Source organism: Python bivittatus, unplaced genomic scaffold, assembly GCF_059951505.1.
Source record: "Python bivittatus isolate LINGU-HERP-01145 unplaced genomic scaffold, Pbiv_v1 ctg000610_np1212, whole genome shotgun sequence".
In the NCBI taxonomy this organism is placed as follows: Eukaryota; Metazoa; Chordata; class Lepidosauria; order Squamata; family Pythonidae; genus Python; species Python bivittatus.
In genome coordinates this window covers 27972535-27985156 of record NW_028277088.1, presented here as the reverse complement: position 1 = coordinate 27985156, position 12622 = coordinate 27972535, and the positions used below count along the sequence as shown (strand labels likewise).

At 37.3% G+C, this 12622-nt stretch overlaps 1 protein-coding gene across 3 annotated transcripts in view; it reads left to right on the top strand.

Annotated features, from left to right (window-relative positions):
• Positions 1-2883, top strand: part of AGMO (alkylglycerol monooxygenase) — a 135072-nt gene extending 132189 nt beyond the window's left edge. Inside the window, exon 13 of one of the 3 annotated variants that reach the window (XM_088150658.1) lies at positions 2536-2883. In XM_088150658.1, coding sequence (XP_088006784.1) covers positions 2536-2616 — 81 coding nt within the window. In that variant the 3' untranslated portion in view covers positions 2617-2883. The other 2 variants (XM_088150659.1, XM_088150657.1) reach the window with 2 other exon arrangements.
• Positions 2884-12622: the final 9739 nt, after the last annotated feature.

Here is a 12622-nt window from a genome sequence, read left to right as displayed (position 1 = left end):
TATGAACAACCTTCAAAAGCTGTCTTGATTGACAGCATGTATGAGTATGTACATTCTATCATCTTTTAGCCTGATGTACTGTCAAACTGCTATAAAATTTCATGCCAGATTAGACCATCATTAAAAAATGAAAAAGCATAGTTTGTAATGATGTTGAGTGATAACTAGAACGTTGTGCCTTCAGCACTAGAAAAATCCTTCAAATGTGCTTGGTTCTGAATTTGTCAGGTTTCTGTTTTCCTTTTTTTTTATGGAATTCTCAAAGACTATCTGCTATAGTGTACGTTACTCCAGTTCTTTAATTCTATATATTCTTTTCCACAAATATTCACTGCATTTTAAAGCATGCTAAAAATATTTTTTAAAAAATAAATCCTGCACCATTGCAATGAAAACAATTGCACACACGTTTAAAGGATTTCCCTTTTATAAAGAATAGCTATTGCAGCTTCAGCTGAGAACATCTCCTGGGTTTTGATGTCCTACAATTTGCCTTGAAAGCATCTATTAATTATTTCTCCAGAACAACTCTGCACTTTAGTCATTGTTGCTGATTTTTTAAAAAAATGGAGCTGATTTTTAAGCCTTTTTAAAAATGTACTGCTTTATCAAATGAATGCTTGTGTGATAACAGTTGCAGAATCATATGCACTTGGAGCCTTAGAAAAGATTAAGAAAAAATTGCTTTCATATCTGGTAGAAACACTACTCTTCCTCATTCATATATCAAATTTGCTTCTAAATTGCAGGAGTCAAGAACAGATTGAATTTCAGAATTAAGACTGTGAATTGTGATCTCGATATATTCAGCGCAAACCTATACATATTTACTCAAAAGTAATTCTTACTAAATTTCCTTTAATTATTCCTTGGTGTGTAGAGAACTCCAGTATTTAATATTTTAATTTTAGTTCTTTCTTTAACATTGTAATATCATTATTCAGTTTATTTATCAGCTGAACAGTTATCAGTTTATCAGTTATTTATCAGTTGTGTGAGACAAAATTAGCCATAAAGTTATTTCTATTACAGAATGTACACAGAAATAGGTCTATATGATATTTCTTCTTGGGCAATGTCAATGTAATCTACATAGCAGTAAACTATAATCATTAAAATGGATATTGTCATTCATAATTTTTTCTGTAAATAAATAAATACAACTGGGGATATAAAACATATCAAGAAAAAGACTGATTTTTGCACTTGTAACATAATGGGGTAAAATAAGATCCAGTGGAATATTTATTTTATACTACATGTGTATATTTATTTGGGGACATTTAGGGGACATTTTGCTGTCCTAAAGTAATATATTGACATTGGATTGAAGTAGTAAAACATGTTACTTGTATTGTTGTTGTTGCTACTATTATTTAGATGATGTGTCACCTCACCTTCTTTCTATCCTTCCTTCCTTGAATAATATTTATATAAGTCTAGTGAATCACAATTAATGTAAGCGTATTTTTATCACTACAGCAATTACACCTGTGTTTCACATCAAAAACTAACCAAAATAAGAAAGGCAGAGGCTCAGAAAGTTTGAATTGCTGTTACCTGAATTTCTGCATTGTTGACAGCATTTAAATATGTGTCTTTAATTATTGCACAATCCTCAAGGAATTTATCCTGGTGGAACTGAATGGGACTGTCCAGTCACTAGAGTTCCAGAACACAATCAAGACCTCACCTTCAGGGACACTTAGAGCTTGTTAAAACCTACCTTCCTTCCTTCCTTCCTTCCTTCCTTCCTTCCTTCCTTCCTTCCTTCCTTCCTTCCATCCATCCATCCATCCATCCATCCATCCATCTTTAGAAAACCAGAATTAGAGCTCTACTTAATTCTTTCCTGGATAATACAACCAGTTTTTAATAAATCCTCTGTCCTGTCTCTATATCATCCCAAGCCAACCACAGTTCCTTATATTCAGATGGTCCTTCCATCTTCCCAGCAGCATCTTGGATTTCTATTATGGATGCATGCCTCTACTTACTCTTGACTCCTTCCAAACCATATGGCCTCCACAGATTCAGTTCTCAGAGGCGTGCTCATTGTTGAATACATCATTTTCACAGCATGGGGAGACAACTTGCAGCTGTGGAATGCATCAAGCTAAGTTAACACAGTCTTCTATTTACTTTCCAGAGCAGTCCATTGCAAAGAAAGAGAAAAGGAAAAAACAGAGAAGAAATACCAAAGAATGCTCTGCCTAATTTTAGTTGTGGTACCACTGGTTCTGCCCTGCCCACTAACAATACACATCCTCAACAAATTAGCACACCAATATAAAAACTGACTGGAATATTGTAATCTGTATTTGTTAATGATCATTTTATAGAAGTCAGTTGAAGAGGATTATGTTCATATTTATAATATTTTGTTTATTTATTTACTATATCTTGCATTATTTTGAAATGATTAACAGGTTATTATATCTAATTTTGTAATTTGACAACATACCTGTCTTCATTACTTTGTATAATTCATAAGCAGATAAAAATGTCTTTTTGTATTTATCTTTCATACAACAGGTACTGTTTTCCCTCTGCATTGCTTTTTGGGCAATACAGGTCATGAAGCAACTCACTTCAAGCACAGCAAAGCAACACTAAGAAGAATTCTATCAAAATGTTATTTTTTTGTGATGGATAACATCCATCCCTTCTGCAGAATGGTGGTAGAGATTTTTCTATATATTCACTAATTGAAACAACAACATATAACCAAACTTAGGATGAATATGTCTTTTTTGTTTGCTTATTTGAGAACTTCTGAATTTTCTTATGCAAAATATGTGAAATGTTTTGCATCAATTTCATTTGTATGTAATCTCATATGTAAATTTAACAATTATATTAATAAAAACTAATTTTATTGAGTGGAAATAAGCTCATTTGTTTTCTTTACATGTTGATAAAGTCAAAGGATTCTTGTCATAGATTGTGAAGTTCCACTGATTTAAGGTGCCTTACAAATGAATATTCAAGAGCAAGATTTGCAATTAATCACATATATACTTCATATTTGCAAATGTAAAGGCTGCTCAACCTGGAGATGTTTATTTTTTACTTGACTGTAATTCAGTCAAGTGGATTGTATTCTACCTTTCTTTCCAGAAAGAATGCAAAGGAATTAACCATTAAAAATCTGATAAAAAGGATTACAAACAAATACTGAATAACTCAAACTGAATAACTCAAACTGAAAAGGCCTGGCTAAAGAAAGAAGTCTTAACATATTTCCTAAAAGTAGAAAGAGTGGGGGCTGAACACAACCCAACGGAGCCTATATTATAACTTGGGAGTGACACAGAAGGCTATCCAATGTGCCTCACAATATACACAGAAGGCGAAGCCAACACTAAAGAGTCCTTGTAGAATAATGCTCAGACAGACTCATATTGTGAAAAGTACTCTCTCCTATATCAAACCCCAAACTGTTCAGCATTTCATAGACTAAAGCTAACATCCTTAAGTTGTGCCCAGCAAACAACTGGCAATGGCATGCTCCTAATAGTATGCATTGATTAGCATTCTGGCTTTTGCACAACTAGAATCTCCAGGGCAGGACCCTGGGCATAAATGATCCCTCAGACATCTCCTTTGGCACCAGTTTGTTTTGCACCAGATGAAGCTTCCAGACATACAACCTCACATACAGAGTCTTGGATACCTGAAGAAATGTCAGATGCAGGGCTCAGAGGCATTCTTGCAAATGAAGATGACACTGGAAGCTGGCATTTTGCTTTGCAACATGTTACTTTCTGGTTCTTTTAAATATCTTTTCAAAATATATAGATGGGCAGGGAACATACCTGGTGCCAAAGGAGATATCAGAGGGTCATTTATGCTGAGGATAAGTCCTGGGGATTCTAGTTGTGTAAGCTATTATATTTCTGCTCCTGCTTCCTGCTGTTCAAGCTTTTGATCCTCAGTTTCACATACTGTTTCCCTGGACTCTGAACTTCTGCTGTCACCTTGAGTTATTAGCTGTGTCTGATTTTTTTCCTTGAAACTCTCTTGCTGCTTTTGATATATCCAGTCCCTGATCTTCAGATTGCCTTCTTTCCTCAGCTGTGTTTTCCCCTCTTCCATTTTGATGGATTTTTGCTTTTGGTTATCAGCTATAAACTGCAGGCTACTATCTATACCCTGAGAATAACAGTGAAGATTTCAGCCCAGCCTGAAGCATGTTGCTGTTTAAAAGTGAGCCTAAATAGTGTTCTATTTAGCATAAACACTTTAAAAAAATCAGTTCATCCTTGATGTGATCTAGAGGTGATACGGGAGACCCTCTATGATAGCTATGACTGTTGGAAGTGAGGGAACTTGTATCAGGTAGATGGTCCTTTGGGTAATGGCTTGTAGAATACTATTCCTTGGAAGACATGACTAAGCCTGCACTTGCATCTTTTTTTGCCATTATGCACAATTTTATTATTTCTTCAGACCCCTTGATATCTGTTGAAATTTTAATCTTTTTATTGTTTTGTCACATTTTCTATTTATGTCATTTTAATGTTTCATTGTTTCATAGATTAAAAATACTGATATATATTTGAATGTTACATAAACTAATTCATCTGCACTGTAATGTCTGTAGCAGAATGTAGCTGAAAGTGGAAAGTATTAATAGCAGCAAAATAACAGGAAAGTAACCTTGCACACATATACCTGAATCTGATCAAACTATTTCAAATGGGCTTAGTAATGCTCATTGAGATATTCCATGACTGATTTTGCCACTGACATTACTGTGATTTTGATGTTCCTATTCAGCATTGTGTCAGAAATGGCAAACCTGACAGTAATAGTTAACAACATTTGTTCTTAGGAAGAGCAGCGTTCATAGATCTGGTCAGTTTTATTCCAGCATGCCTTCTCATCATCGCATCCAAATTTATCCAGAGCCAGATACATGTAGTCAGTTGCTTTGCCTAAGTTTCATCTTACATATCATCAGTGGGAGGCCAAGAGACTAGACCAAACCTTAGTCTTGATCAGTCTCCTGAAGGTGATGCTGTTCAGATGTGTTGGGATTACAATCCCCAGAATTCCCATTCTGCATATCCGTTGGCCACGTTGGCTGGCAATTATGAAAGTAGCAGTTCCAACACATCTGAACAGCATCATATTGAAGGAGATAGATGAAGATTCCTTGTTCTTACTCTTTTGGAGGGATTCAGTTGAGAAAGCTGGGAGACAGGAAGGGTAGAATTGAAAAACCACCTGCTTTGTTGTGATATGAAGCCACAGAATACATTTCTTGTTCCAAGTGTATTTTTTCTACTGTGTTCAAAGGAAGTAATGAGAAATGGGATGTTTTGATGCAGCCATTTTTGGCTGCACTTTAGGGATATGGTTAAGAAGAGTGCCTTAAGTTTTTAACATTTACTATCCTACAGGAAGCATACAATTTAACAGAAAAGTGCCTAAGCCCCCCCCCCCCCAAAAAAATCCCTCAAGATATTTCTTTTTACAGTTAGTAGTTGGAAGCATGTCTTGGGCTTCTGTTGCTGCACTTAGCAGACAAATGTAGAAACAAACTGCAAACTGAACAGGGCCTGCACAGTTGAATCCTGAGATATGGAACCCTGTTGAAAAGTAGATTAGAATATTGTCTCCCCCACTGCCAACATATATGAATTGCTATGGCTAACTTTAAGAATGCTAATTTTATTTAACTCTCATTTTTGACATTATCTCTTTGCCTTTCCTTCAGTTATGTCAAACTTGTATTTTGCACTGAGATTCTAACTCAAGTAAGGAAGCAGCTCTATGTATTGTCCTATCAACATGGACTATGTCAATTTCAATGAGCATGCAGCTACCTGAATGATGATTTTTTAAATTAGTTGGGGTGAAAGAAATTGCCATCTGAGGTTAGCCATAGAGAAATATGACAGGGAAGTTGTATATCAAGGAATCAAAGTATCATGGAATGTTTCTATGGAAGCCGAAATATTGAGGGTTTGTTAAGTTTCATTGAAAAGAGCCAGTTTGGTGTAGTGGTTAAGGGACTGGGCTAGAAACTGGGACACCGTGAGTTCTAGTCCCACCTAGTCACAAAGCCAGCTGGGTGACCTTGGGCCAGTCACTTTCTCTCAGCCCTAGGAAGGAGGCAATGGCAAACCACTTCTGAAAAACCTTGCCAAGAAAACTGCAGGAACTCATCCAGGCAGACTCTGAGAATTGGACATGATTGAACAGATTAAAAAAAAAAGTTTCATTGTACTTAATGGGCTATAGTTTACACACAATTGCCTTGTGCTGGGGTTTTGTGTTATCTTCTTTGCTGGGGCTCAGTGGCTTTTAAGCTCTATGCAGGTGCTCTGGCTACACACACGAGAGCCAGAGGCTGTTTTGTCAGGACATACATGCAAGTCCTGCCTTCCACATTTCTGTGCCTCCTGTTCTAACATTGCTGGTGTATAAGATGACCTACCTAGGATTTCTACCCCATCAAAGCAAAGGCTAATACAAAATTCCTTTAGACCAGTGTTGTCCAAACTTGGCCACTTTAAGATGAGTGGACTTCAACTCCCAGAATTCCCCAGCCAGCATGGCTGGCTGGGGAATTCTGGGAGTTGAAGTCCACTCATCTCAAAGTGGCCAAGTTTGGACAACACTGCTTTAGACCATGCTGATCAAAGCAGCAAGACTGGGAACAGGGAGCACTTGGCACAGTTGAGTGAAGCATGCATGCTGATGGAGAGAAGCTTGTGTGAAGGTGTGAAGCCTTCCCATTTGAAACCTCAGATTTTTAAGCCTTGCTGGAGTCTTCTAACATTGCTGTAGTGATTAGACAAAACTCGTAAGGGTGGCCAGGTCTTAATGCTTATTGCTTTGGAGGGAAAATGCAGCTTTAAAACCACAGATTGTACATCCTTATTTTAAAGCCATAAAAGTTAGTGCCATCACCACATCTTAACATCACAGATCTGGGTCTTTGTACTAAACTAACACGCAGCTTGGATGATGAAGGTGATGTTGATCATCGTTATCATTTTTATGCAGTACTTTCTGTCACAGTGACCCAGAAAGATATATAGTAGATACATTAGATAAAACAACAATAAAACAATATATCCTAAACAAAAGAATAAAAATAATAAGAGAACACTTAGCAGAGCTTGAATAAGTTATTCTTCAAAGCAATCCAGTCCTGGAATAGGTGTTATTTTGAAAATGTGTGAAACAAGCATTTATCAGATGTTCCTGAAAACAAGACAAGATGAGAACCAGCCATACTTCCCTTTCAAGATAACTTTCTTGAACCAATATTGCTGATGCATCTCAGAAATATCCTGCTATCTGTCATATGACTGGATGCCCAAACAGATGGCTATCAGCTTGTTGCTGAAGTGTGTGATTTAGTTCCACTCTTGTATACTTGTAATGTTGAGATCTTCCTTTATTTATTTATTTATTTTTCCCCCCAAGGAATCCATCTTCTCCCTGCATGTCTTTAGTTATCCATTCTAGAACATCCTTATTCCAGGAAATGCTGGGCCCCAGATGACCTCTGCATTAATTTAAATATCTTGAATTTCCCCACAGATAGACACTTTCCCCCCCATCTATCAAGTATTTCGACTGTAACTTCTGAAACTGTGTCTGCTGACAAATTTGAATTATAAAACTCTAGCTAGAAAATGGAAGATAGTCTGAATATCCTTGGGAAAACAGCATTTCAAATAATATGACAGAAAACATAACAGCTTTAAAAAGAAAAAAAGTATCACACATAAAAATGCATTCTTTTAAACATGTGTGTTTTAAAATGTGTAAAGCATTTAAAAATGCTATTTAAAGGCATACTTAATAATTAAAAAAATGTTCATCTATTATTTTTTAAATATTCCAGATCAGTTTGGGACAGGCCAGAATAGATTTAGGAATAAAGCCCCCCCAAAAATCAAGAAACGAGCACAGATTGATTCTCTCCAAGATAATGTGTGATATACAGTGGAACCTCGGTTCACGAACTTAATTCATTCCGCGACTCTGGTTGCGACCCGAATTGGTCGCGACCCGAAGCAAATTTTCCCATAAGGTTCAATGTAATTACCATTAATCCGTTCTGGCGTGGAGGACAGGGAGGCGGCTATTGCTTGGAGGGAGAGTCCCCCTCCCTACGACCACCTGTCAGGGGCGGAAAATGGCCGGGGACCACGTGTCAGGGGCGGAAAAATGGCCGCGGACCACGTGTCAGGGGCGGAAAATGGTCGTGGACCACGTGTCAGGGGTGGAAAAATGGCCGTGGGCCACGTGTCAGGGGCGGAAAAATGGCCGTGGACCACGTCACCGGCGGGAAAATGGCCGCAGATCGTGTCACGGGAGGGAAAATGGCCACGTATCCTGTTCGTAACCCAAGGCGGAGTTTGCGAACCGAAGCAAAATTTTGCGGCCGGAGCTGGTCGTTACCCGAAAAGTTCGTGAACAGAAGCGTTGGTAACCCGAGGTTCCATTGTACATTATTTCTTTCTTAAGTATGCATCCTCTGCCTTTCATTGTTTTGGCAGTGTCCCTCAGTCCCTTTCCTGTCGTTTCTTGGTCTACTTTTTTGCTGCTTTATACTGTCAATCACTTCAAACAAACACAACTTCGTTTACATCTCTGGATGTACCTTGCTTCTCTCACAAGCTGTATTTTGAAATGTGACTGAGTACAGAGGGGACAGCCAGCAGTAGCATCAGATTCATTTAAATTAACAAGAGGGGTAGAATTTTAGAGGAGTTCAAAACTGGACCTCCGCAGATATGATTATATTAGTGACGGGATCTCTCATATATGCATACCCTTTCATTCAATATGAGCCTTTTGCCTGCTGATAAAATACCATGCGTGTGATGAAACGAACTGCAGCTCATAAAAGTTTATGCTTTTCAGTAAAAAGTGGTGCCAGATCTATCCTGTTGTTTTACTTGTTCAGAGACAGCACAAAAAGTGCAGGAAACAAACAGTACCTACAAGTGCTTTATTCAAATTCTTTTCCTTAATATGTTATTTCTCATTTCTCCCTCCCTGGCTCTTTTTTCTTAGATAGACACACAGATGAGTGGTGGTTCAGATTCTCTTAGAGTTTTATTGTGCTTAAGGTCACTGTAAATCCCTCTGTCACCCTCTGGGGGAGATGGGCAGCATATAAATTTAAGAATGAATGAATGAATGAATGAATGAATGAATGAATGAATGAATGAATGAATATCTCAAGGTGTCTTTTTGAATCGAATAGAGTGGTTGGCAATTTTTTTTTTTTTTTGCATGAGTTTATCCATTTGGCATCTCTCAATTAATCTTAATTTTTGCCCTGGCCTGATCCACTTTTGGAGGACTATATTGCACAAATATTGGAAACCAGCCAATATTTGTGCAGCACTGCTAGAAACACACTGGGTTTTTCAGAAAGGTGTCATATGGTTTATTATTTTAAACAAAAATCATAAAATTAAAAAGAACATTAAGAAAAAGGCTTAGATTGAGTGAAACAAGCACACAATGGCATTATATTAGTATGGAAAGTGGAGATAAGAAAAAATATAGACAGGCAAATGTTATTTGTTTATTTTGCTAGTTTCCTCAACTGATGGGAAAATGGGATCAAAGATAACATTTATTAAAAAATTGGGAAACTAAGTGAAATTGAAATTGACAAATTCTCACATTTTTAGCAAGTCTGCTGCAACCTGGTGTGTAAATTGTGTGCTACCCAAGGGTGCCACTTGAGATGAAGTGCCATGCCCTTGGATACGCAAGGACACTAAGGAGTTTCCAGCACCAGAAACACATCTCACTGAACTGCAACAATTTTGGGGTGGGGCGTGGGGTGGTGCTAAGTGGAATCCTTAAACAGCTAAACTACTTGCAGAATCCAGCAAAACTTATTTCTGGTTAACTGTATCATAACTTCTGAAATACACACTTTTCTTTCCATAGCTTCTTGTCTGCATTAAAATTACTGTACTGAAGATAGCAGCTCATTTTAATTGTGCTCTATTTTCTTCCTTGGCGGTCTTCTGGCCTGGGTTCTTTATTGACCTCATTATGAAACAGAAAGATTTCAGACAAGAGTGCAATTGATATATCTTCCCATTCCGCATAAGGCTATTAATTTCCAGATGATGAAATGTCAGATACTTGAAGACTGGTAAGTCAGTGTATTTTCAGAATTTTGCAATATGACAATTCATCAGGAATGGCATGCATCTGTGAACCATTTCCCCATGTAGTGAAACTTTGTGCTGCTTGGGACAATTTCTGAGGGAGATATCATCAAACCTTGAATTGTCTTCATCAGGGCCAGATTAAGACCAACTGATGTCCTAAGCATAGTCCAACAGTGGTGCCCCTCAGCCCATCCATTGCTTAACTGACAAGGCATTAAGACTCAATAAGTCCTGAAAACTAAAGTTGAATGTGGCACTGAAAGAGTTAAGGGCATGATAGTGAGGGGAAAAACTCTGTGGTGCCCCCATTCCTTTGGTGCCTTAAGCATGTGCTTATTTGACTTAATGGTTAATCTAGGGCTGGTCTTCATGTGCACTTTCTCTTCCAGTTGATACTTGAGCGAGAAGACTTCTAGAACTCTGTCATGTACTGCAATATTCTTTGTTTTTTATTTGTTTCTTGATCTTGACTTGTAATTGGCCCTCCAATATTGATCCTGATTAGTGTCCTGTGGCTCCTGGCTCACTTCATTCTGCTACCTGTGGCTTAATTGTGGCACCAATGTATACTGCATTCATCAGCAGTATCAGTTGAATGTATTTCCATGTAAAGATACATGACTGACAGAATTTTGTTGATTTAATCAATGATAATAAGATTTGAGTACTTAAGAGTGCTTATTCCTATTATTAAATGCTTTAGTTGAATTGAATTAAATTCAGTAGCACTTATGCTTTCCTACATATTAACATCTAGGTAGTGGAAACAAATCTAGAAAGTGAATTGAATTTAGGTTAAACCCTCGCTGGAAATGGCAGTCCAAGGCTACATCTCTAGATTCCAATAGTAATATACCTGTGATGTTTTACTGATCGGTAAGGCTAGAAATACAGATAGTCCCCGAGTTAAGAATGCCCGGTTTATGGATGACCCATATTTAAAAAGAGCCTATTGTAGCAAAATTTGAGTTAAATGCACAATGATTCAGGTTAAATACACAATGGTTCAAGTTCATTACACAATATTACTTATACAGTATTATACAATAATACTGTTCCAGCTTACATACAAATTCGGCTTAAGGTCAGACCTTGGGAATGGAACTCATTTTTAAATTGGGGACTACCAGTACTGATTAGGAGATTACTGTCAAGAGCTACTGGAACAACAAAAATTACAGTGGTATGATACTGATCTTTGTGTGATCCTAAGACATTTCGATTCATAGAAAAAGGGAAGACCTCTCTTATTTTTAAAGGCTGAAAGAATTGAAAACAAAAATGGAAAAGTTTTCAGTTATGCCTCACTGCTGGGGTTACTTTATTTCTACCCTTACAAATGAGAAGTTATGGTGAAATCAATGATGTTACTCTCCCTTCAGTATTCATGTAGCAATCAAATCTAAGTACAAACATCTTTTTTTTAAAAAAACAAACAAACCATAAAGACATTTTTTTTTTTTTTTGCAAGATGTCCTATACTACATGGAAGAATTGAATTTTTGTAATTTAATGTAGATGAAAAGAACATTTTGTGGGATAGGCTGATGCTTGCATTTTGTCTTTTGAAAATACAGTTTCAACATGGGAGGAAAAAGTTGGATTTCGTAAAAAGTGTAGGAGAAGATTCCTATGCAGTGTGGGAGAAACATCTGCTTTGTGTCCACCAAAGACCACCAATGATGCCCTTGTATAAACCTATAAAGGAAAATAAATGTGGGAGGATGACAGCTACAGGACTGGATATAGATTGGGGGAAAGCCAGACACATACAGCAAAATAAGGTTTTTATTATTTGGACACACCTCTCTTTCCCTAGTGGACTTGATCTGGAAGTTGTTTTTCATTTCCAGTTTTTATCAGGTTTTTTTTTTTTTTTTTTAAGTATAAGCTATCATGGAAAAAGAGTAGAGTTCCATAACTACTGGCAAGTGTGTTTGTTATTCATCTTGAGCAATGCTGCCCTTATATATCTATGAAATGTGTTCCAAAAACATTTGCTGCCCTTCTACATGTCTAAGAGGAATCTATATTTCAACAGAAACCTCTCTACCACTTATAATGGCCAGGATTTGCAAAGAGAGAATGGTCACCTTTGTCAGAGACATTGCATTTGAGATGGTCCTGCCAAGGAGATGATCTGGCTGGAGCAGAATGCAGGAAAAGGAATGAATACAGAAACGCCCTTCCCACCACAGGGCAAACTCATTTTAACACTGTTAATTGTAAGTCCCAAGGGAGGATATCCAAAGCAAAGAAATATCCGGTGTTTAAACTGAAGAACATTAGTTTCCTCTTGTTATTTTCCCTGTCCCTGGTTAGGTTCATGTGTCATACTCAGATTTATTTGAGACTGACTTTTGTCTTTTCTTTCAGTCAGAGGTGGTTGCATGAAGACATTTTTTTTTTCCAGTTATAAGTAGGATATGCATTCAGATACATGCCTGATA